Source organism: Heloderma suspectum, chromosome Z (genome assembly GCF_057233095.1).
Source record: "Heloderma suspectum isolate Gila_16-S chromosome Z, 16-S_ref, whole genome shotgun sequence".
NCBI classification, from domain to species: domain Eukaryota; kingdom Metazoa; phylum Chordata; class Lepidosauria; order Squamata; family Helodermatidae; genus Heloderma; species Heloderma suspectum.
The window spans coordinates 13,690,328-13,716,782 of NC_139476.1; the positions used below are offsets into that span (position 1 = coordinate 13,690,328).

The 26,455-nt window shown below is 46.9% G+C and overlaps 1 protein-coding gene across 1 annotated transcript in view; it reads right to left on the bottom strand.

Annotated features, from left to right (window-relative positions):
- Positions 1 to 4,295: 4,295 nt before the first annotated feature.
- Positions 4,296 to 26,455, bottom strand: part of SLC25A42 (solute carrier family 25 member 42) — a 42,526-nt gene continuing 20,366 nt past the window's right edge. The window contains exons 3-8 of the mRNA XM_084825968.1: positions 24,407 to 24,518; positions 18,309 to 18,334; positions 16,953 to 17,119; positions 15,334 to 15,450; positions 10,457 to 10,608; positions 4,296 to 5,634 (exon numbers count right to left, since the gene is read on the bottom strand). Coding sequence (XP_084682094.1) covers positions 5,309 to 5,634; positions 10,457 to 10,608; positions 15,334 to 15,450; positions 16,953 to 17,119; positions 18,309 to 18,334; positions 24,407 to 24,518 — 900 coding nt within the window. The 3' untranslated portion in view covers positions 4,296 to 5,308. The remainder of the gene's footprint in view (positions 5,635 to 10,456; positions 10,609 to 15,333; positions 15,451 to 16,952; positions 17,120 to 18,308; positions 18,335 to 24,406; positions 24,519 to 26,455) is intronic.

The window sequence follows — 26,455 nt, forward strand, 5'->3', positions numbered from 1 at the left end:
CACCATGACATCCGTAACTTTCGGGTGAGCATGTTTATGGCTCTGGCTTCCTTTTAAATTCTGTTGTATGATTCAGTTATACATTTGTATGTGAAAAGTGCTTTTCCTTCATGTAGGGACATCAGAGAAATCCACAACATTATCAAATGAGTCAAACGATTTTGCAGCGGATGGGCTTTTCCCGAGTTGCTTGGATTTTTACTTTCTGGAATTTCATGCAAATTTAACCGTAGAAAAATACGTAAGATTAAATAACACTGGCTGAAGTATGAAAATGCACATTTGGGGGAGGATTTGTGTATTTGGGTGGGGATTTGAACAGAGAATCATAGAATAGTAGGGTTGGAAGGGGCCTACAAGGCCATCGAGTCCAACCCCCCGCTCAATGCAGGAATCCAAGTCAGAGCATCCCTGACAGGTGGCTGTCCAGCCTCGTCTTGAAGGCCTCCAGTGTGGGAGAGCCCCCCACCTCCCTAGGGAATCGGTTCCATTGTTGTATTGCTCCAACAGTCCGGAAGTTTCTCCTGATGTTCAGCTGGAATCCAGCTTCCTGTCACTTGAGCCCATTCTTCCGTGTCCTGCACTCTGGGATGATTGAGAAGAGTTCCTGGCCTTCCTCTCTGGGACAACCTCTCAAGTCCTTGAAGAGCGCTATCCTATCTCCCCTCAGTCTTCTCTTCTCAAGGATAAACATGCCCAGTTCTTTGTCTTTCCTAATAGGGCTTTGTTTCCAGTCCCCTGATCATCTTGGTTGCCCTCCTCTGAACCCTCTCTGGTTTGTCTGCATCCTTCTTAAAGTGTGGTGCCCAGAACTGGACACAGTACTCCAGAGGAGGCCTAACCAGTGCTGAGTAGAGGGGAACTGGTACTTCCCGGGATTTGGAAGCTATGCTTCTGTTTTTTGCAATTTGTGCAAATTCAGGAAATTGGAAGAAAATGTGATTCAGCCAATGAGCAGATGATGGAATGAAAGGCACCTGACAATCCTCAAGAAGCAGTCAGAATGGAATTTACAAAATGCGTACATCACTTGTAACCACAGGGGATCTGCAATGGGAGAGCTATGTGTCTTGGGGAGGGGCTTAGTTCTCCTCATGCTTCCCCACCCCAGCACCGCCTCTGCTTACAACAGCTTCAGGCCCCATCTTTAGCAGCCCTTCAGATGTAGCAGGTATGGGGCGGTGGGGAGGAAGAGAAGCCACTGCCAGGGTCCTCAGAAAAGAGGGACTCTCAGCGTACACCAGAAACTGGATAAATCATTTTTATTATTAAATATACCTCCTCTCTTGACACGGATCTTTACAATGATGTCAGTATAAACATTTATATAAAACAAAAAGGTTGTTCACCATATTAAAAATCGCCCCCAAACATACAGAACCTTTTAACTCGCGGAGAGTCGTCGCAGCTGGCATTCTGCACACACGTGTTTGTTTCACAAAAAAGGCAGCATTTTACAATGGCGCATCCCGTGCATAGAGTTATCGGGCTCCCAAAAGTCACCCTTGCGACACTTGGCCTCAGGCTGACACGATGGCCATCTAATTTGGTTTCCTTCATTCGCAGACTATTCTCCAGGGACCGCCGAGTTTTCCTGGAAGCTTAGCAGATGTCAGTAACAGCTTCCCTGGAGAGCACTCACTACTGATCTTTCCCCGGTGCGCAGATGCAGAAGATTGGCTGGGGGTATCTTAGGGTCACACGCCCCATTTTCACAGAGCCATGGGAGGGGCCCAACTGGCCTGGATGTTGCCCAGAGTGAACTGGGCACCTTGGGACATACCACCAGACTTCTCTGTAACATATAAGACAGTCTCCCCACAACATGGAGACCTCTGGATATGTTGGACTACAACTCCCATCCCCAGCCAGCATAGCCCTGCTGGCTGGGGATAATGGGAGTTGTAGTCCAGCACATCTCAAGGGTGCCAAGTTAAGGGAAGGCTTAAATAGGTGGTTTCTCCGACTAATAAGTCAACAGGGAATATTCCTACAATAGTAGAAAGTTAGGGTGGCCCTGCTCTAAGGCCGAAATATTTCAAGGCCTCCCCACTCCAGTCATGGCAGGAACCCTTTCTGCATCCACTCGTCTGTTGAGGAGCAACTCCTCTGCCATGATCTACGGAGAGCAGCCTTCAAGGGTGTCCAGGAGGCAGATCTCCAGACTTCCGCCTTCCAGCATTTCTTGCCACTGGCCATGCTGGCAAGGGCTGCTGAGAGTTGAAGTCCAAAACACCTGGAGATCTCCTTTCTGCCCACCCCTGATGTAGAGAATCCTGCAGCGCCCCCTCAAGGTGCATTCAGTTAATGCAGGCCCCCATCCAATCCGATGGGTCCTGTTACCATGCGAGAGCAGCCTGGGCAAGGTCCGTAGCAGCAGACAAACTCGTCAATACATCCTTTCATTACTGGCTTTTCTTTTTGCTAAGAAACCCCTGGCTGGATTTCATGAATGAAAGCTACTGTCCCAGAACCATCACTCCAGAAAGTTCCTGCTGCTCCACACTGAGAATTGGGGACACGCAGAGAAAACATCCCCCAGATGTCCCGGGAAAGGTTCTCTTGCCCAGGCATGAGCAGAAAGAAGGCTTACCTACAGATAATTTGGACTTCCAATCCTAGAAGACCCTGCCAGCATGGCCAGTGGTCAATAATGCTGTGAGTTGAAGTCCAAAACATCTCGAGATTTACCTTCCGCCCACCCCTGCTTTAGTCAACTCAAGGCAGGGGGGAACGAACACACGCACACACATACCAAGTGTCATGAGACTTCCCAAAATAAACTATTTCTTTCCACTGACCCATACCAATTAAAGAATGCGGTGTTTTAAACAGCTCCTGGAACTGTTGAGGGTCTGCAGGTTTCTGGGAAGATGACAATGGCGAAGTAGTTGAGGGGTTAGGAAGAGACAGAAGTGGCTCAGATGATTTTAGCAAGTCGAATTGGCAGTGGAGACACCGGGAGGAAAAAGAAAAGGATCCAAGAATGGCAGAGCACCTCTCTCAAAGCAGCTCTTTCCGAGCCGACACCCTCAATATATATTGTACTATGACTCTCATCAGCCCCAAGGATTGAGGTAATGAGAGTTGTAATCCCACACATCTAAAGACTGGCCTACAGCTTCTCCCTGCTAAATAGAAAAGAGCTATTTTGACAAATTAGTTCTGTCTTGTTCACTGCATCATTCCCAAACATTCCCAGTTTGTGATTTGAGTGTGCGAGTGGATATGTAAGGCAGGCTTCTCTGACCTGATGCTCTCTGGAGGTGGTGACTTCTGTTCCCATAATTCCAGTGGCTATGCTGGCTGGGGGTTATGGGAACTGAAATCAACTCCCAGAGGGCACCAGGGTGGGGAAGCCTGGTGTCACGGAAGTCTTTAAAAAATGAAAAGGGGGGTTGGGGCTTATTGTGCAAATGCTGTACATTCCTTGCACAGGCAACGTCTCCTGTAGACACCCCCTGGATCTGGGTTGTCTTCAGCAAGACTACATGGTTTGTGGGTATTGAGGTGTGCTAAAAACACACACTATAAAGTGCGGAAGCATCTTTTTAAGACTGCAGAACTAAGAGGGGTTCTAGGGTTCCCATCACCACCACCCTTCAGAGAAAACCCAAACCAACCTAAAATAACTCCAGTAACTCTACTGCAAACAATCCATGACGATTGCTAACGGCACAGAGAATTCCTAGGGCTTTAAAGAGGAACAACAGAAGAAGGGCACAGGTGTAACTGGCCGCGAGTGGCATGCCAGGAGGTGCAAAGGGGTCTAGGCCACACAAGGCTCCCCACTTAAAGCACACTTTTCTTTGTATCTTTGCTCCAGTGGGGGAGGCAACCAGGCCTTGTGATTCACATCTGGGCAAAGGGTTGCGATTTCTACAAGGCAGAAGCTACATTTGGGTCATGGCGCAGCAAAGGAAAAATTAAAAACCGACGAGAGGTTAAGCACACCCTTCCCCAACTGGGTGCCCTCCAAATGCGTGGAACTACAATGCCCAGTAATCCCACAAACCTAGAGAAGACTGGCCTTGCTGTGATAGTTGTAGTCCAGCATATCTGAAGGGCAACTGGTTGAGAAAGACTGAGATAGTTCAATCTAATTTGAGAATAGAGAGAGACAGGCAGGCAGGGAGGCAGGCAGGGAGGCAGGCAGGGAGGCAGGCAGGCAGGCAGGCAGGCCTGACGTAAACGCTATGAGATGACTCCCAATTGCTTACCACCCCCTGCGATTCTCCATAGGAACTCAAGCACATTCATCCAGGCACTTAAGAGAATCTCCAGATACCTCCCACTTCCCTTTGAGAGTTTTTTTTTTTTTATTCCACAGCAATCGGTAATACTGAAAAAACAAACTGGTCTGTGTTTCAAGCTCGCAAGAGCATCTCCCTTAGCACCACACGTAGCTAAAACTCACCCTCGAGGGCACCCATTCCAGGGCAGGCTTGAACCCTGAATAATGCCATTTAAAAATAATATTTAAATGCTGCTCTGAAGAGCATCCAAGCTAATACTGTTGATTTCGATCCAGTTCCAAAGCCAGGAGTTTCCCTGGATTGTGGCAACAGGAATTTGAAGTGAGATGCCTCCTGTTCTACAGAAAAAGATCCAGTCTTTGGTTTTCCTCTGTGAGCTGGCATATTCTTCCAGGAGATTATCTTGTGCAACAGGAGTTGAGGGGCAGAATTTTGAAAAGAAGGGGAGAAAGAGAGAGTTTCCATCCAGTAGATCCCAGGCTTTGGAAAACAAGCCAATTGTGTCAAAAATATTGCGGGGGCAGGAGCACAAAACATCCCACCTCTCAAATCCTGGTTAAGTCCCATTTCAAAAACACAGACTAAGATGTAGATGAAACTGAATCGAGGGCAAGTCACTGGCTGTGGTGAGGTGCAGCTGTGAACGACGCAGCTTTACCAAGAACTGGCGAGGAGGTACAGCTGCGTTTGTTGAGACTGGGTGGGGGGAAGAGGCCCCCTTTCTCCCCTGCTTAGGGAATTCAGAGATATCTAGACCATCTCATGAAAACAATGGAAAGCCCAGGCCATGAAGGTTTCTCTTAGCAATATCCATTCTCAGGAAAACAAAGTAGGCTTCCACCATCAGGGTGTGTGTGTGTGTGTGTGTGTGTGTGTGTGTGTACACATGTGACTAACAGAGACTGTTCTCCTAGGTCACTCAGGTCTACCACGAGGACCCTGTCTGAGTTTGGGCTTTAAAAGGAGGATGTCTGTCCACATTAGCCGGCATTTGCACCCCGTTATCGCTTGCCTGTCCGCCAAGTAACCTGGGAGAGAGGGGACGTTGGCCACTACCTTGCCATGTTTGGGCCGTGCCCCCATTTACGGAGCAGGATCTGCGTGAGGTCGAAGGTCGTGAAGCTGATGCCCACGGCGATGGGACCCTTGACCCAGTTCATGCTGAGCCCTTTGTAAAGGCCCCGGACGAGTCCTTCTTCCCGGATGATGTCCCCCATGGTGCCAATGACAGACCCGTACGACAAACCTAGCGCCCCCGCCGTCTGCATCCGTCGACGGACCACGTCCAGAGGGTAGGAAGCAGACTGTCCGATCAGGCCTGCGCAGGCCCCAAAGATAAGCCGCTCCACGGGATAGGGCTGCGCCCGCCCGCTATGATCTGGAGGGGAGATGGGAAAGGAAGCAAAGACGCTATATACGTGCACGGAGGAGAACACAACACACATATTTCCCCTGGGGAGGGAAATCCCCAGAAATCCTCGTGGCCAATGCTGAATTGCAGAGCTCAAATGGCTTAAAGGGAAGACAAGATCTGATTGCAGACGTGATAAAGAAAGGGAATTGTTTTCAGACTCTCCCCGCTTCATGACTCTCCAGGTCAACCAAGGAAAATCCAATGTAGTGTTGCGGAACCTTTCTGGGGTCACTGGGCACATTTAGAATTTTGGGAGTGTGTTGTGGGTGCTCTCACAAAATGGCTGCCTTGGGGGTGCCTTGACCATTCATAAAACGGCTGCCATGGGGGGGGGGGTGATCAGTCACAAAACACACATTTCCCAGAAAGCAAACTGGTGAGACTAAAAGAAATGTGCCCAAGGATCTAAGTCCAAGGCAGAGCTGGAGTCTGAGTTCCTGTGAGCCCAAATAGAGTTGATGCTGGAGGGCAGAACTTTGCTTTGCAGCACTGCAACCTCCCCATTTAAAAAACAACAACGCCTTCACATTAAAATCAGGAGGGAGCCTGGCAGAGGCTGAGAGAAGTGTCTGTGGGCATTCTGGTGGGCACCCCAGCATTAGAGGTCAGACTAGGACTTGGAGAGACCCAGGTTCAAATCCCCTTCCAGCCATGAAGCTCTTAGTCACACACACCCAGCATAATCTACCTCACAAGGTTGTTGTGAAGATAAAATGGCAGGGGGAGGAGTGATTATCATAGATGTTACCGTGAGCTCCTTGAAGGGCAGGATATAAATGTACGATATGATAAAAGAGGAGGACTCCAAGGTGTGCATATGAAGTACTGGGCCAGGCTACAAGGGCTAAGAGCCAGCAATAGAACTCTCCCCACTCTCTCTGGATTTTGTCTGATCCCCTTTGAAAGCCACCTGAAGCCAGCAGCCACCACTTGCAAGAGACCATCATTACGCATTGTGCAAAGCAGGACATTTGTCCGCCCCAAATCTCTTGCCCATCAATTTCACTGGGGGATCCCAAGTTTGACTATTATGAGAGATGGAAAATGAACATCTCCCCACCACCCCACTCACACACTTTCTCCACATCACGTGTAATTTTTCACTTCTTGTATATCGCCACCACTTCTGCAGACTTTTTTTCCCCAAATCTATACAGCCCCAACATGTTCCACCTATAAAGCCCCAAATATGCAAAGAGCTGGAGGAATTCCCCTATGAGAAAAGGTGACAACTTTGGGGCCATTTCACTTTAAGAGGCAAGTAAGGGGAGGCATGATGTTGTTGTTGTTGTTCAGTCGTTAAGTCATGTCTGACTCTTCGTGACCCCATAGACCATAGCACGCCAGGCCTTCCTGTCCTGCGCTCTCCCCCGGAGTATGCTCAAGTCCATATTCATTGCATCGGTGATGCTATCTAGCCATCTCATCCTCTACCATCCCCTTCTCCTTTTGCCCTCAGTCTTTCCCAGCATCAGGGTCTTTTCCAGAGAGATTTCTCTTCGCATTAGGTAGCCAAAATATTTGAGCTTCAGCTTCAGTATCTATCCTTCCAATGAGCAGTCAGGGTGGATTTCCTTTAGGATGGACTGATTTGACCTCCTTGCAGTCCAGGGGACTCGTAAGAGTCTTCTCCAGCACCACAGTTCGAAAGCATCAATTCTTCGATGCTCAGCCTTCCTTATAGTCCAGCTCTCACAGCCATACGTTACTACTGGGAAAACCATAGCTTTGATTGTACGAACCTTTGTCGGCAAGGTGATGTCTCTGCTTCTTACTATGCTGTCTAGGTTTGCCATAGCTTTCCTCCCAAGGAGCAAGCGTCTTTTAATTTCATGGCTACAGTCAACATCTGCGGTAATCTTGGAGCCTAAGAAAACAAAATCTGTCACTGCTTCCATTTCTTCTCCTTCCATATGCCAGGAAGTGATGGGGCCAGATGCCATGATCTTCGTTTTTTTAATGTTGAGTTTCAAACCAGCTTTTGCACTCTCCACTTTCACCCTCAACAAGAGGCTCTTTAGATCCTCTTCGCTTTCTGCCACTAGGGTGGTATTGCCTGCGTATCTGAGGTTGTTGATAATTCTCCCGGCAATCTTAATTCCGACCTGTGATTCATCCAACCCGGCGTTTCTCATGATGTACTCTGCATATAAGTTAAATAAGCAGGGTGACAATAAGCAGCCTTGTCGTACTCCTTTCCCAATTTTGAACCAATCAGTTGTTCCATGTCTGGTTCTTACTGTTGCTTCTTGACCCTCGTACAGGTTTCTCAGGAGACAGGTAAGGTGGTCTGGTACTCCCATCTCTTTAAGAATTTGCCACAGTTTGTTGTGATCCACACAATCCAAGGCTTTAGTGTAGTCAATGAAGCAGAAACAGACATTTTTTTGGAATTCTCTTGCTTTCTCCATGATCCAGCGAAAGTTGGCGATTTGATCTCTAGTTCCTCTGCTTCTTCGAAACCCAGCTTGTACTTCCGGTAGCTCTCGGTTCGCATACTGCTGAAGCCTAGCTTGTAGGATTTTGAGCATAACCTTGCTGGCATGTGAAATGAGCGCAATTGCACGGTAGTTTGAACAATCTTTGGCGTTGCCCTTCTTTGGAATTGGAATGTAAACTGACCTTTTCCAGTCTTGTGGCCACTGCTGAGTGTTCTAAATTTGTTGGCATATTGAGTGCAGCACTTTAACAGCATCGTCTTTTAGGATTTTAAATAGCTCAGCTGGAATACTGTCATCTCTGCTAGCTTTGTTGTTACTAATGCTTCCTAAGGCCCGCTTGACTTCACTCTCTAGGATGTCCGGCTCAAGTTCAGTGACCGCACTATCATGGCTATCAGGGACATTCAGATCTTTCCTGTATAGTTCGTCTGTGTATTCTTTCCACCTCTTCTTAATCTCATCTGCTTCTGTTAGGTCCCTGCCTTCTTTGTCTTTTATCATCCCCGTCTTTGCACAAAACGTTCCCTTGAGATCTCCAATTTTCTTGAAGAGATCTCTAGTCTTTCCCATTCTGTTGTTTTCCTCGATTTCTTTGCATTGTTCATTTAAGAAGGCCTTCTTGTCTCTCCTTGCTATTCTCTGGAACTCTGCATTCAGTTGGGTATGTCTTCCCCTTTCTCCCTTGCTTTTCGCTTCCCTTCTTTCCTCAGCTACTTGTAAAGCCTCATCAGACAGCCACTTTGCTTTTGTTGCATTTCTTTTTCTTTGGGATGGATTTCGTTGCTGCCTCCTGAACAATGTTACGGACCTCTGTCCATAGTTCCTCAGGCACTCTGTCTATCAGGTCTAATCCCTTAAATGTATTCCTCACCTCCACTGTATATTCATAAGGGATATGATTTAGGTCATACCTGAATGGTTTAGTGGTTTTCCCTACTTTCTTCCATTTAAGCCGAAATTTTGCAACAAGAAGCTCATGATCTGAGCCACAGTCAGCTCCAGGTCTTGTTTTGACTGACTGTATAGAGCTTCTCCATCTTTGGCTGCAAAGGACATAATCAATCTGATTTCGATATTGACCATCTGGGGATATCCATGTGTAGAGTCGTCTCTTGTGCTGTTGGAAAAGAGTGTTTGCTATGATCAGCGTGTTCTCTTGGCAAAACTCTATTAGCCTTTGTCTTGCTTCATTTTGTACACCAAGGCCATGCTTGCCTGTTATCCCGGTGATTTCTTGACTTCCTACTTTAGCATTCCAATCCCTATGATGAAGAGGACATCTTTTTTTGGTGTTAGTTCTAGAAGGTGCTGTAGGTCTTCATAGAACCGATCAACCTCAGCTTCTTCAGCATCAGTGGTTGGGGCACAGACTTGAATTACCGTGACGTTGAATGGTTTGCCTTGGATTCGTACTGAGATCATTCTATCGTTTTTAAGATTGTACCCCAGTACTGCTTTTCCCACCCTTTTGTTGACTATGAGTGCTACTCCATTTCTTCTAAGGGATTCTTGCCCACAGTGGAGGCATGATAGAGGTGTACAAATTATCCCCAACATGGCTGGGGGATTGTGGAACATGTATTCCAACACATCTGGAAGGTTGAGTGTGGAGAAAGCTGATAAGGAGACATTTTTTTCCCTCTCTCATAATACTTGAACCCAATGGGGTCACCCCATGAAGCTGAATGGTGGGAGATTCAAGACAGATAAAAGTCTTTCTTCTATGTACTTTCAAGCATAGCATGGCAGCTTAAGGACTAGAAACATGCTTTTTTAACAACTCTGGCAGGAACCAGCTGATAGAGAGAGAGAAAAGGTGAGTGAGGGGAGATGGAAGTATGCATAACTGTATAAAAGTATGCATGGTGTGGAGAAAGTGGAGAGGGAGACATTCTTCTCCCTCTGTCATAATATTACAACCCAATGGGGTCATCCCATGAAGCTGACTGGTGAGAGATACAGGAGAGATAAAAAGGACTTCTTCACACAGCGCAGAGTTAAACTATGGAACTCGCTACCACAAAATGGCCACAAACTGGGATGGGCTTAAAAGGGGACTAAACAAATTCCTGGAGGAGAATGGCTACTAGCCACAATGGCTCTATATTACCTTCAGTTTCAGAGGCAGTATGCCTATGTGCACCAGTTGCTGGGGAACATGGGCGGGAGGGTGCTGTTGCACTCCTGCCCTACTTGTGGGTTTCCCGTGGGCAGCTGGTTGGCCACTGAGGGAACAGAATGCTGGACTAGAGAGGCCTTCAGTCTGATCCAGCAGGGCTCTTCCGATGTTCTTAAAATGCAGATCACCGTCGCCCGGGACTGGCGCACATCCCCGTGGCCCTCACCTGCGTGCAGCTTCTTCAGGGTCTCGTAGGTAAAGAAGCTCAACCCAGCATAAGGGATCACGCCCAGGATGGTGGGGACGAAGCCCCGGTACAGCGTCTTCAGCCCTTCCTCCCGGGAGATCCGGATGAAGACGTGAACAATGTTACCGTACCTGCCAGGGAAACAAAGAAGGGATTGGGTCACATCTCTGTGCAAGGAGCCTGAGGTTGGAGACCGGAGTTTACATGGGGGGGAAGAGAGAAATCTAGGGGCAGGTCTAACTCCAGGGTTGACAGGGCCCTCAAAAGGTGGCCACATGGGGCAAAGTCCAACCTAAGGCCTACTGAGAGTAAACCTATTGAAATAAATGGAACTTAAGTTAATTGTGACTAACTTAAGTCCCATTCATTTACTCTAAGCAGCAGGGAAACAGACAAATGGGCCAGGTAGGTGCTCACCAGATGAAGCAGGTGGTTGCCAGAGCCCCTCTCTTCTAAGTAGGACTTACACTGGATTTTGCCCATGGTCTCCCTCTGGCAGGTGGGGTTTCACCTGGGTGGCAGGCACCGTGGGGCTGCGTTCCTCATTTCCAACAATGCCCCCAACATTTACTTACTAGTTATTTATTAACAATATTTATACACTGCTTTTCATCTGAACAAATCCCAAAGCAGTTTGCAAAAGAACACACACACAATATAGTATGATGAGGTTGTTTCAAAGGTAACTCATGGCTGAGGGAAAGCCAAAATATTTGGCATTTATACCTTGCCTTTTTCCTCTTTCAAGGAGCCCAAGGCGGCATACATGATCCTGCTCCTTCTCTCCACTTTATCCTCACCACAACCCTGCGAGCTGGGTGAGGCTGAGAGTCAGCCTCACCCGCCCAAAGTCACCCAAGTGGGCTTTATGGCCTTGAACCCAGTTCTTCTTAGCCCTAGTCCCAGCACTTGAACCACTACAGTACACTGTAATCAGAAACAGTTCTGATTCCAAGGAATGCCTAAAAGACACCAGCGCTGAGCCCTGGCGTACCTCAGAGGGGGAGAGGAACTTGAGTCATTCCAGGGTGGGAAGGGATGGCCACTGCCGCAAGAACATGGTGGCCACCAATGGAGGCAACGACTCAGGACAGATGGGTGCTGCTAACACCAGGCTTGGTCTAAGGAACTCAAAACTTCGCACTGTGGAACCATCCCCTTCGTTCTATAATTCCAGCCAAGCCACAACCCCAAGAAACACTACACGCCATTATCATGTCATGTTCTTCCTGCTGGCTTCTCCCGTCTTGCTCTGTCACAGTTGTGGCTCTGAGCTTTTGCTGCTAACCGCCTTCCTCAACCTGGTGCAGTCCAACACATCTGGAGGGCACCAAGTTGGGAAACAGCTGACTTGTATTACTGCTCAGTGTTTTCTTTCTCTGTTTCTTTCTCTGTGCCACCCCTTCTCTGCTGGCTGTAAGAAGTTAGGCAGGTTCTGCACCCGTATCCAATTCCACACACATTTATCTCCATTTCTGAGCAGCCACGCAACCGTTGTCGATGACTGGATGTGACAAATCCTTTCAGAATCAGCGAGAGGCTGTTATAGCAAAACAAAAACAAAAACCCAGAGCTAGCTAACTCCTGGGTTCAAAGGGGAAAAAATGACAGAAAAAGAGGTCTGTTAGGTGGACCTTTTTGGACTGATCCCAAGTCCACAATCTGGTTTCCAAGCAGTGGTCAGCTAAACGCCCCTGGGAAACTCACAGGGTGTGCAGGTAATAGCCTTCACACCCTGTTTGCCCCCAGCAATGGGTATTTAGAGGTCGAGTGCCTGTTTGCATGAAGGATCCACTTAACCATCCTGGCTAACGGGTGCCAACAGACCTCTCCTCTCTTATTCCACCCCATTCATGTGTTCATCTGGGAACACGGCAGCATTAATAGCAGAGCTGAGTACATATTGGCAAACACTCTCATGTGGGAGGGTTTTTTTTCAGCTCTGCAAATATGTAACTGCTGTTTTACTGGGATTTCCAAGCAATGACCTTCATGGTATTGCAAGGACATGGCTTGGAACCTCAGCATAAAGTAAGGTTCTTCTTTTTTTTAAAGAAGTTGGCAAGTCATAAAAATAGCTTTTTAACACGCAGCTGGATGTGAAGGAACGTATAACTAACAAGAACGTTGACTAAGCCCATATCCAAACTGGAAAAACACTAAGACAGTGTTTCATATTGTCTTAGAAATTAATTGGCTGTAGATTCAGGGCACATAAATAGCTTCTTCACATAAGACACATTTTAGGGACCTGCCGCCAATAGATGTGGGAATCACCACCAGATTTGGATGCCATTAAAAGGGAGTTAGGCAAATCCATGGAGGAGAGGAGAGACAAGTCTTTCCCAAAGGTGCCCTCCAGATGTTTTGGACTTCACCTCCCATCACCCCTGGTCAATGGTCAGGAATTCTGGGAGTTGTAGTCCAAAACATCCAGAGGGCATCAGGTTGGGGAACACTGAGACAGGCCCTCCAAGGGCAAACTTGGGTTCAAATCCATCCCCAGCCACAAAGATTACTGGATGACCATGGCCTATATAGTCTTTTTCTCTCTCTCTGCCGTATCTACTCCAGAGGGTTGTTGTGAGGATAAAGGGGAGAGAGGAGAACTATGCACCCTGAGCAATCTGGAAAAAAAGCAAGATAAAAATATAAACCAAATAAAAAGAGCTAATTAGAACTTCCAGGTTCAGAGGCCTGTGGATACCATGTGCTGGGGAAAAACTGCAGGAGAGGGCTCCTGCCTCCAGCATCTGGTGGGTGCCTGCGGGAATCAAGATGCTGAAACAGATGACCCCTTGGCCTGATCCAGTACATGGAATGCCTGCATTCAACTAATATACCTCCAGTACCTTAAACTCCTGGGATCAGCAGCGAACACCTGAAGTTCCTTTTCCATGCTGCAGAGCCCAATGCCCTCCGGCGTGTCAACAAACCATAATTAAAACTATTCATCATGCTTAGATCTGCAGGCTTTAAGGCGTAAAATCGTGCAGACCGGGGCTTACGACGAGGCAAATGCAGAAAAGGGCAGGAGATAATTCCACTGCCAATGAATAAAAAATAAACGATGCAGGAACGTAGTCTCATATGGCAGAGAGTACAACTGCTAGCCACCCATCAAGACACACCATCAATAGGCAGGAGGGCACACTATATTTCCCCCTCCAAAAGGACAATGAAGAATCTTGTCATGGCAGAAGCTTTTGGGGACTACAGCCCACTTTGTCAGATGCACGGGCTGTGCTTTGAAAGCAGGTACAGCGCCTGTGTGACGCACTCAAGGAGAGCTGCACAATCCATTCCGGAGCTCGAAGAAAAGATCCGGCTTGTCTCATATCCTGTGCACCCCTTCTTTCCAGATTCACAAGAGGAAAACACACACTCGCACAGATAGAGCACCAAAGGCCCGATGTCACAATTAACTATTTTTGGCATGGCTGCTCAGCCTGTGGCCAGGAGGAACCTGTGCTATTTTTAAGCACTGTGGATTCGGAGGAGGGGAAAATAAACGGAGAGACAGGCCCAGCCCAGCGAATGGCTTCATCAAGGAAGCACAAGCCAGCCCTACACGGCAGGACTGGCCAGTTGGAGTCATTGCAGGGGAGGCTGGGTACTTCTAAAACGGACTGGACTCTGCGAACCTGCGTGTCTTCCCTTCCTAAGTGGAGACTCGGAGCAGAGCCTTCTCAGTAGCTGCACCAGCTCCTCAGGACACTCCTCCCCTGGGAAGCCCACCTTACAACATCTTTAATCTCTTTTTGCCATTTCAATCAACGTGTTTTTGCATCTTGTACGACAGCCACTGCTCAGGTCAAGATGAAAGTCTCTCACTGGGTTTGGATTGTTGTTTTTAATGCGTTGTGCACGTGTGCTTGGCAATGGGCAGATGCATTTGGGAACGCCAACAGCCAGGCAAGCCGTATTTCAGGCATTCTCAGCTGTGCTGCAGATCTTCTTCTGGAGGAACACACTGGGGTTTTCCAGAATACACAGGGAGGCTTATGAGTCCTGCTTCCCTCTATAGCACTGTCCTGATACCTCCACACTGGTTTAGTAGAACCACATAAAGCTGCCTTATACTTCAACAGGGGTGAATGAAGAACCTCTTTCAGACTGAAAGCCGAATTCAATTTGGGAGAATACCTCCATTCCTCCAATCCCATGCTCAGAGCCTGATGGATTTTCTGGTATATATTAAAAAAGAGGCTACAGACTTGTAAGAGAAGGTTTAGCCTGAAAAAGTCTCTCTCTGAGCATAGGAGGTGTGTGCGTGTGGCTCTCGCTGCTGTTCAGATTTTCCAATTATTATTATCAACATCAGTAGTTAAATTCAGGTTCCTCTGGAGGGGAAAACTTCCTCCAGTTCCTCCACTTTCATAATGGAGTTTGGCAGTAACTTTCCTACACTTGAACCTGAGCAGTAGGAAACCAATTGAGGTGTTTGAATCTTCTCGATGTTCATTAATCGAATGTAGGGGCGTTGAACCTCTTTCAGCCCAAGGGCCGCATTCCAGTTCAGAGAAGCTCTCAGGGGCCGCATTCCAGTAGTGGGCAAGGCCAAAGGCAAAAGGAGTGGGGTCAAAAAATACCAGCCTGTTTTAGCTTGAAGCTCTTGCTGCCAGGAACTCAGCCTTAGGAGGGGCATTTCGACCTTTTAGAATGAAGAAAAAACTGCCCAAGAGCCGGGAAACCAGCAAAGAATCTATGGTTGAGGGAAAGGAGGTGGACCAGAGGAAGGGAGTGGAGCTATCTGAGGGATTCCAAGAGCCCTGGATATGGTTCTGCACCCTTGACATAAGACAGTAGTACACACACGCACCCAAATCACACCTGCATTCCCACTGACCACTCACATTTCCTTTGGTGTCACCGCCATCCGTGCACGGACCAGGTCTAGGGGGTACGTCAGCATGGCAGCTGTTGTGCCTGCAAGCGAACCTGCAATGAACCTGGGCAGGGGAGTGAGTGCCCTGAACCAGAAAAAAAATCATTTTTAGAAGGAAGAATTACCCCCAGCTCTCAAAGGCTTGTTAGAGGATTTCAAGGGAGCTTGCAAGGATTGCTACAACGGTGGATTTCCTGCATCAGCAGGGGGCATGGCTACATGCCCTTTGAGGTCCTTCCTAACACGATGATTCTGTGATTTTCCTGCCAGCAGAAGAAATTTCTTCACTGCAGAAGGTAACTTGGCTGGAGCCAGATCAAGAAGCTATCCTTTCCTAGTCCCAATTTTAACCCAGAGACACGTAAACAAAAGGGGGGGGGGATGCCCTTGAGAATGCACAAAGTGCTTTCCTTGACTCTTGCATAACCAAAGCCAGTCTTGAAAGATGAGGGCTGTTACAGTTTTGTCCGAACCCAGGAAGCTGGGTTTTTTTGTGAGTTAAACAACCCCAAGTTAACCCAAGAACAAGCCATGGGTTAAATAACCCACGGACTGTCAGTGAAAGCTGTGTTATGTCCAAACAGCCCAAGCAAAATACATAGATAGATGTGTTGGCCCATAAAGAAAATCCACAGTTAGGCAATGACTTTATTAGGGCCAAACAAAATTCCACAAAAGCGTGACCACCTTTGAGCTCTCCCGAACTCTTCAGCAGACTAGGTGGTATAAAAAGCGGGGGGGGGGGGGGGGACAGAAAAGTCCAAATATGCTGCTTGTTCTCCCCTGGCAGGTTCAGCCAGCGCTCCAATTCTGGCACCAGGCAAGGATCCTATTTCTTATTGTACTCCTTTTGGCACCAGGTAAAGACCTTTCTATTCTCCCAGTATTTTAGCATTTTGGCTTCCTAGTCCTAGTGTTTTAAATCTGTATTGTAAATCTCAGCATTGCTGCCAGGTTTTATTCTGGTTGCACTGTTCTATTGTGGTTTTAAGCTGCCCTATCTTATATTGTTTTATGCTATACTCTGCGGTTTAATTTTTGTGAACTGGCCGGACAGCTTTGGCTATTGGGCAGTATAGAAATGAAATGAATAAAATAAATGAATAAATATTTGCCAGGCGTTTGTGGCCACGAGTCCTGCAGTACAGATCGATCCAGTCTCAAAAGTGAGATTTGCAGCCTGCATGAATTACCCAGTGGTGGGTGTTTCACTTATCAGATCACACCTAGAAATACATTTGAGGGGACAGAAGCAGTAGCTGACGTTCATTTCTAAAAACACAAAGGCCTCCTGTAACTTTGATCCACCTCTTGCCTTGGGCGAACCACACAGGTTCCTGAGTCAACAAAGAGCAGAGGTGCAGAGAAACAAGACGCCCATGTAGCAGAAAAGCCAGAGGTTAATTTTAAGTGCCGCACTAGGTAAAAAAGTTGACTGAAGCCAAATTAAATTGGAGGCTATAACGAACCCCAAATAGTTAGCTGAATGGTCTGATTATTAAAAATAAATATGCAGCTTCAATTTGGCAATCCTCCCCCCACCCCACCTTTAAGACTCTTAAGAGGACCAGATCCGCAGCCTCTTACTTTCCCTGGAAGCCATAGTAGCTGCCCAGAAGCTGCTTGTACTCCTCATGTGCGCAGAACTGGATGGCAGCGTACGGGATCACCCGGACCATGGTGGCGGAGTTCCCGCGCCACAGGCTGAAGAACCCTTCATTGAGGTAGGTGCGGTAGATCAGGCGATAGGCCTCCTGGACAGAGCAGACACTAGCTGTCAAAGACGCAGGCTTGAAGGCTTGAGCATTAAAACCGTTTTTTAACAGGGAACCTGGCATTAACCACAGTTAAGGTTGGAGATGACAGGGGAAGCAACGCCATTCCACCAGCCCTACTGAAAACGGTAGTTTTCCCCCCTCTTCCCTCCCCATTCCTTTTTCCTTGTGTGTCGTGCCTTTTTAGACTGTAGGCCTGCCAGCAGGAGCTGCCTTCTTTGATTGAGCTTTTTCCAGGAACTACTCTGGCTGAGGAATGGGACAAAAACACTTTAATAAATAAAATAAAAATAAATGTCTAACTAGCAAAATACCTGGATTTGCACGGGCTGGAATAGCCCTTTGCTTGAGGGCTTCGCTGTATCAAAACAGGTTACGTGGCTGTCACAGTGGGACACGTTGTGTCTGACCCATCTGAGAGAAGTCACACCCACCGGCACCCCTAGGCACCGCCTCTGCCACCCTGAGCAAAGGGTCTGCCCATTCCATGGCGCCACATTGCTCTGTCCCTTCGACGACTCCCCCTGGCTTCAAACTGTACCGATTGCAAAGTTATGTGCTGGTTAAGGAAGTCTGTCACCTAGTGACCGAAGATGGCACTACAGGCTTCAAACATAGATGCATTTAAATTAACGAGTGGTAACAGCCAAATAACCCTAAGGTTCACTTCCCCAGGGTCCCCTTAGTATACATGTCTAGTTTCATGCGTCAAGGTTTGACAGTTTTGGAGCTATGGCATTGGCAGGCACAAACCTTTTTTATTATTATAGAATGAATATATATACACACACACAGTATTTTTACCCTGCTCTTCAGCCAAAAAAGGCTCCCAGAGCAACTTACAAAATTTTTATATGACAGTCCCTGCCCTCAGACTTACAATCTAAATGACATGACACAAGAGGAAAAGAGATTGGGAGGGAAAAAAGAGCAAAACTCATAGGTTATTAACTAATTTATCATCTGTGTCTTTGTTAGTTCTTGATGACCTATTGATCATTTGCTGCTGAAGAACCATATGGATGGAGAAGCAGGATAGAGAGATCTTTTTTAGGATGCAAACAACCAGCAAGCCAGCCGTCAGACTGTACCCTGGGACCAAATCAGTGGGTTGTAAGGACACATGTACACATCTTAAGGACACAAGGAGAGCAAAGTTTTGCCTTACCTTTGCAGAAAACCGATTCGACGACACTGAAAAAGAAAAAGCCAGAAACACACGCATAAGCATCGGGACTTGGAAACCTGCAGCCAAGCAATGACATAAGGGAGTTCTCAGAGGGATGCTTTGACGCCAACGATTCCTTCATTCATTTAGTATATTACATTTCTATACCGCCCAATAGCTGAAGCTCTCTGGGTGATTTACAAAGATTAAAAACCTTTAAAAGACATTATAAAACCATTTAAACACAAACATATAAACAAACAGCATGCACAGAGACACATAGATCTAAAACAATTTTAAACAACCAACAATAATCTAGGACCTGATTAAAACCTCATTATATGCTGCCAAATGCCTGAGAGATGAGGAAGGTCTTAACCTGGCATCAAAAGGATAACAAAGTTGGCGCCAGGCAGGCCTCGTAGGGGAGATCATTCCATAATTCCTCCGAGTGCCTCCTCCAAAGCTTGGAAGGCAGCAACAAGGGAGAGGGCCTTTTCAGTGGTGGCCCCCCCATCTGTGGAACGAGCTCCCTGATAAGGTCTGCCTAGCGCCAACATGATTATCTTTTCGGCGCCAGGTTAAGACTTATCTCCTTTCCCAGGCATTTGGTAGCACCTGATCAGTTTTAATCAGTCCTGCATGTGTCTTTAGTTATGACTGACAATTCAAAGTTGTTTTTAGTTATATGTTGTTTGTGTACCTTGTCTGTGTGCTTTTATTTAAATGTTTTTTAAACTTTTTATATTGTATTTAATGTTTTAACTTCTGCAAACTGCCCAGAGAGCTTCGGCTATGGGGCTGTATAGTTAATAATAACAACAACAACAACTTGGGGGCCGCAACCGAGAAGGCCGCCTCCCTTGTTGCCACCTCCTGAGCCTCCCTCAGAGGAGGCACCTGGAGGAGGACCTTAGATGAGGAATATAATGTATGGGTTGGTTCATGCTGGGAGAGGCACTCTGTCGGGTGCTACGGTCCCAAGCCATATAAGGTTTTATAGGTCAAAACCAGCATCTTTCCAGGATTGGCCGCCCATCCTATGGTTCATTTACAGTTCCTTCTGCAGGGAGGTACATGGGCATCCCCCAGTGCCTGGGGACAGCGGTCTCTGCACATTACCCGAAAGGATGCTTTCGCAAGTCATCAGCCAGCCCCATAGCTCCTTCTCCCTCTGGAGCAGGAGAGGGCAACTTGCGGCCCTCCAGATGTTTTGGCCTAAAACTCCCATGATCCCTCACCATTGGCCACAGGCTAGAGCAGATGGGAGTTGTAGGCCAAAACGTCTGAAGACACCTTCCCTTGCTCTGGAGGGACACGCCTGCAACCTGGATCAGAAGAGCCAGGGGCCAGATGAAGCTGCTACACCACCACATCACCCTAATACGTCCCACCCTTTGGGGTCCTGTAATTGTAATCCATTTTGGGATCCTGTAATTTATTTGTTTATACCTCCTTTAAAAAAATAAAAATAAAAGAGAAAAGAAAGAAAGGGTCTTCAGAGACAAAGGGCACCATATTCTGGCCTCATCCTTCGCCTAGGGGACCAAAGGCCTCCATGAGGCTGTACCCTCCCTCTCCAAGCATGAGGAAAACCAATCTTGTCTCATCTATCAGCCAGAGAAGGAGCTAATGTTCCAGTGTTTACTTCCTTCTTCCCACTCCACTCCTTTTTCCTTTTGTATCAAGCCTATTAGAGTCTTTGATGAGCTTCTGCCGGGCTTTAAAAACCTGGCTGTTCAGGCAGGCAGTTAGGGTGGGTTAGGGGTTTTTTTTAGAGCAGTGTTGTTTTGTTTTGTTGTTCTGTTCAGTTGATTATGTAAATTTGTTAATAAATATTGTGAGCCTGCAGGCAGGGGCTATCTTTCAATATCTGCATAGCAGTTAGAAAATTTTGGGTGCTTTCTATAGTAGCGATGATGGTGATGATGATGATAGAAAATTTGAGAAGTGTTGGTTTCTGGTTATTAGAGAGTGGAATAAGAATGTATGGCTGCCAGTCAGTACCGGGTAGACAGTACTGAGCCAGATGGACTAAGAGCAAAAAGCAGCATCTCCTGTCCCTAGTCCAGCACCCTGACACTGCAGAATTCTGCAGCTACTGCATTCCCGATACGTTACGTCTTTCAAATCCATTTTTGTTAAGTGTTAGGCCTCCAACGCTTAATCAACTGTTTAGACTTTATTTATTTATTTATTTATTTATTTATTTATAACCTCCGTTTGACTAAGATGCCTCAACCAGGCAGTAGATATTTATATATCTAAATATTATATTGTAAGAAAGACAGAAAGACCAAAAACAGAGTATTCAAAATATATTTTAAGCAAAACATTTTGGCTTCCGCCCTCCTTTAGCTTAAAATATATATTTTAATACTTTGTAGTTGGTCTTTCTATCTTCCTTATACATTTGACCTTAAGACTGACTCCATCCACAGGGGATCCAGAGGCTCCTTGTTGCTTTGCTGTTGTGTCGCTTTACACCAACCTCTAAATATTATATTATATAAATTATATAATATAAATTATATTAAATATTATCAATTATATTTTATATTATTTATATAATTAATTATATTTAAAGTTATATACATATATAATATAATTTATCCTATATATAATTAATTATATTATAGATATAATTAATTATACAGTATTTACAATACTATACTGTAGTATAAATTAATGATACAAGTACCACTATATGAGAACATGTAAATATAATCAATAGACTGGAACCCATCAACTAAGATCCCTTTAAATGTACAACAGCCCTTACTGTTCATTTTATGTGCTTTATGAGTACTAAAGCAGAAAAGGATTTGGACGCTTATCGATCAGCAACAAGTTCCTTTGATGTAATGTAGACTTTAAAAGGAGAAACCCAGTTCCCTGCCCCGCCTCGCCTTGCCCCCACCAATCTCTTTGTGAAATTCCATGTTCAGCACTGTCCCCTCCAATCTCAATTCGATTCTGCACTGCTTCCAATCATCCCAGAGATAAGCAGATAAAAAAATATCAAGCCAAATCTCTTTCCAGCAAAATCTCATTCGAAGATTAAACCTCAAATGAAAGAGAGAGGGAGAGAGAGAGAGAGAGAGAGAGACAGATCCTCTAATCTGGGCCACAAATCAGGTTTGAAATTTGGAACTTTTCCACCCTCCTAACTAAGCTGAAAGTCCACAGCATTAATCCACCACTCCACCTAATCTTTTCCTCTCCCCCCACCAACCCCTCTGCCAATCTAATTTTGGGCCATTCCATTTTTGGATGCAGGTCTGTTGTTTAAGACAGCTCTTTAGCCCTTTGGGTGGTCCATCCTGAGAAATGACCCCACCGGGTAATTCCTGCTTTGCAATTCCTCCCAAATACAAGGGTTATCCAGAATCTGAAATGTTAAACCTGTGTGGAAGAACCTTTCACATCATAGATCTCAGGAAAAGTCCATACTGTGGAGGAGGAGGAGGAGAGGGAGGAAGAGGAGGAGAGGGAGGAAGAGGAGGAGAGGGAGGAAGAGGAGGAGGAAGAGGAGGAGCCAGATACCCATGATGACACAATGGGGAATTGTGTCTTGACTGCAGGGTTTCAACTTCCTGAAAGACCCCTGGGGATGATGGCAACATTCTCACAAATACAAAGCCAGAATTCTTCAGCATCCTGGCTTATCCTTCACAAGCAAACATGCTCCTGCATGCTGCCCAGTCACCCCTGCTTGACTCTGCCTGAAAGTGGGGGAGGCTAAGCTAAACAGGAACTTCCCAGGGAGGAAACATTTATCGTTATGTTTTCAGCCAGGACCCCTGCTTTTTGCACTCCTCTAACAAGCCAGAGTTTGACTCCAGGGTCTGAAGTTGGCTTCCGGTTCCAGGCTTGTTGGAGGAGCGACAAGCCATGGTCTAGGTTCAGACAAGCTTTTCCACCATGATAAATTCCTGGTTAGGTTAGCCGCTCCCGCTTGCAGGAGGAGCCAAGCGGGAGCGGTCGGGCAGTGAGCACAGCACACTTGCTTGCCGACGATGAACCAGGATTCTGAAGGATTTTGGCTCTGCCGTTTGTGCAAATGTCTCTCTCCTATTACAAGCCCACATGGGATCCCAGTCAGAGGACCGGGATATCCCAACTTAGCTCTCGAGGAGGTAGTTCACCGTGTGTCTTGCGTGGACCACTTCAGGCGACAGCACTGCCATGAAGGCTCCTTCTCCCTCAGCTTTTTCCTCTTCCCTCCCCGTTCCTTTTCCTTGCGTGTCATGCCTTTTTAAACTGAAAACCACAGGGCAAGGACTGTCTTGTTTTACTGATTATATATAAACTGCTCTGGGAGCCTTTTTGGCTTAGGATCAAGATAAAAACACTTTAAATAAAAGAAATAAATAATGGACTGCTCTTTTATTTACTGGGGGAAAAAATCCTGGACATGGAAAGTTGGCTTGTCAAAGAAAAGAAGGCCAAGATAGAAGCCTTTTCTCCGCACACGGAAGACTAGCATGTCAGGAAACTTTTTGTATGGAGAAGCATTCCAGTCATGTGAGCTGCAGCAGTACAGTCCAAGGCACAGGTTGACTATTTCCTTGAGGACTAGGGCCCCAGTGTCAGCTGTGGAAGACAGGAGCCCCATGGCAACTGGGCCCAAATACTGTGCTTTTAAGTTTCCCCACACAACAAACAGCAACCCACTCACTCAAATAGGAAAGTAAAAAGACAGTTCTTATAGCCTTGCAAATAAACCCACAGAAGTTACTAGCCTGCAGAGTATTTTACTGGCCTGACAGGGGCTGGCAGAGGAAAAATGGGGCACTCCACCCATCATCCAGCAGGCCACTGCGTTTCTATGCCAGGCATAAAAGAGGGACTAAGCACCTTGCCTTTCCTTTTCCACTAGCCCATTCACTCACCTGCATGCCATTCCTTGTTGCCTGCGGTGACCAGGCAAATGCTTAAGTACAAGGCTGATGTCCTCAGCAAAACTATTAGGTGGGGGCTAAATCTGTTCCCCACTTTTGGCACCTCCAGCCACTGAGAATCAAGCCAGTTTCTATCTGCATGGCCCCACTCTGGGTCATGCTAGATACAAGGGTGAGCAACTTGCGGCCCTCCAGATGTTGGACTACAGCTCCCATTAGCCCTGGCCAGCATAGGCAATGGTGAGGGATGATGGGAGTTGCAATCAAACAGCATGCAGAGGCACCCCAGTGACCAACACTGGTGCTAGAGAGCGGGAGACTGTTGGCTTTTTATAAAATATCTACTTTTCTTAGAGTGTTTAGAATAATGCTATGTGCTGTAAGAATGGACAAGCCATGGTTCACCATCAGCCAGCAAACAAGAATCAGAAACCATGGTTTGCAAATTTTAATTTTTAAAAATTTATATGCCACTTCCCCACTGCACCCCGCACCCCCAATACTGGACTGTGCACAAAGCAACTCCGAACTAACACCAAATATCCCGATTTGGTGGTCAATTGCCAACCCTGGTTTGTTGATCCAGACAGACATCGTGGCAAACCACAGAAGAAGCCATGGCTTACAAACCCACCTCCCACCATGGCTTGTGCCAACCATGGTTTGGCGCCATGTTCACATTTACAAACAATAGTGAAGGCCATCATTCTGTCTCTAGAGGCTGCCACAGTGAGAAACAGGAGTGCTGAGAAGATGGAAAAGGAATGCAGACAAGCCGCTCCAAGATATGGTTCGCTTGTACATTTCAACTCTCTAAACCATAGTTAGCACAAATCATCACTTGGCACAACGCTTGAATTGCAGCCTGGGTGCACTCTGCATTTGTGTCAGGTGAGCATATTTCCCCACACCCCAGGGCAGAATTCAGCTTTCTGAGGACTTCTGCTTTCATTAACAAAACCTAAAGTTTCTAGCTCTGGTAGCAGAAGTTCCAGTGGTCAAGGCTACATGGCTCTTTAGTCATCTATACAAATTGCAGAGTGTAGTTTATAATGTATGTAGGTCTCAGAAATTTCCTTTTCTTCATGTAGATCCTCTCTCTCTCTCTCTCTCTCAAATGCAGAGGGTATACAGATGTTTCTCAGGAACAGAGAAAAGACTCCCCTGCTTCTCCTCATCCCGCCCCCCAAATACCTTGGAATATGATTTTCGTCCTGTCCAACGGTGCCACAGCTGTTTTGGCCACAGCCCCAGCCAATGCCCCAGATATCAAGGAATGGATCACACTCCTCCTCTCTTGGACACCCTGGAACAAGAGACCAACACAGACTGGAGAATGGAACCTGTGACAACAGTCAGCTAACCTGCAGGCTCCCTAGCCACAAGTTACTTGTCTGATCATCTACGATGAGTAAGAATTGGCTCCAGGTGATCAAGCAAGGAAAAGTTTTAAACAGATAAATGAAGAGATGGATCTTTCCTTCTAAGCCTTGATATATAATCACAAGGTAGCCACACACAGAGTTATTCGCAAGGTTGTTCAAGGGTAACATCTCTACAGGTCTGGAATAGCAGGGAGAAATATTGCTAAAAAGAACCAGAAGGCTCTTGTACAAGTCCTGGAGGATTGGGGAGGCATTTTATCCCTATCTATGGCTGATATCTCCAACGTGCAGCCTGTGGGCACCTCTCTTGGCACTCGCCAGGCTCCCTGCCCCCTCCTGATTGTATTTTATTCTTTTCAAACTGGAAGGTTGCAATGCTGCAAAGTGAAGTACTGCACTCCAGGGCCATCTTTATTTAAATTCAAAAAAGTGGTTTTGAGTTTTGGTGCTCAGACCTACCATCTCTGCCTTGTACTTGGGTTCTTGGCCAAGTTACTTCTCTTTTAGTCTCACCAGTTTGCCTTCTGGGAAATGAGTGTTTTTGAGTAACCATGCACACCATCACAGCCGTTTTATGACTAGCTAAGCCGTCCCCCATGGCAGCCATTTTATGAATGAGCAAACTGCTCTCCCTGTGGCAGCCATTTTGTGAGAGTCCCCACAACAACCCACAACGAAGTTCCAAATGGGCCCCTCAAGCTAAGGAAACCCACATAAGTAGTAATGCAGAACCAGGGATTAAGTTTGGAGGAAGAGATCCAATGAATATAGGAACCAGGAATCTGGGCCTTCAACAGGACTGGGGTGCACCAACAACAGGACAGAGATCCATGGATATCGGCAGATTCCAGACACAACCTAACTTGCCCCCATAGGATTCAAACCATATGAGCTGGAATGAGAAACAAGGCCACTGATCTGCTGGCGGCTACTTCCATGGCATGCTAAGAAGTTCAAAGGCCATTTTCCACGTGTGCTGCCCTCTCTGTGGTGGCACCTAAACTCTCTCCCATAGCATGCATTATCTGGCTCCTTCATTGCTATCTTTTGGGCTCTAGGAAAGGGGGTGAATAACCTCAGGCCCGAGGGCCAAATCTGCATGTGGCCCCAGAAAGCCACACCCACTTTTGAACCCCCCGTCACATTCCTCTGTCCTCTTCCTTCGCAATCAACACACTCCAGGAAACAAAGCTCCGGGCTAACACTACGTTATTGGTTAACGACTAGCTTCTTTCCAAATGCAGATTCTAGGACGCTCTCAGACTGCAAGGCAACAGCTTATCCACACATTTACAGATATCAATAGAAGTTAGAGAAGTTGCCAGCAGTCGGGGCGAGAACTTCTCGGCCAGACTAGCTTCGCAGGGATGCCCCTCCCTTAGGGTGGCTTCCTCCTACGCTGGCTTCCCCGAGTGGCCAACCTGGCGAAGCGTCTGAGCCCCGCCCCTAACTTTTCCTGCTTTGCTCTGCGACGGACCCTAGCACCCCTCAAGTCACACCCCTCGCCTGCCTCCCCCTCCTCCTCCTCCTCCACTTGACAGCTCATGGTGGAGGAATAGGGGAGCCATTCAGCCTGGGCCATCTGCGTGTCAAGGTCCTGGGAAGAAAGTCTCGCCATATCGGGCTTACTCGGGAGGGTGCCTCCCTCTGTTCTGGCTGTTCCCCTTCTGATTCCGAATCTTAGCTGCCAGACATCTTCACATCATTCATTCCTGACACCCCCCTTCCCTGCCTCCACCCCCCCCCCATTTGGTGGTTTCTTGGCTTTTGTGCAGTTTCTTCCCCATTCTAAAAGTCTGGAATGCCTCTCTGGAGGCTTAGTGACTGGCAGGAAGAGCTTGAAGCTAGAATACGCTGG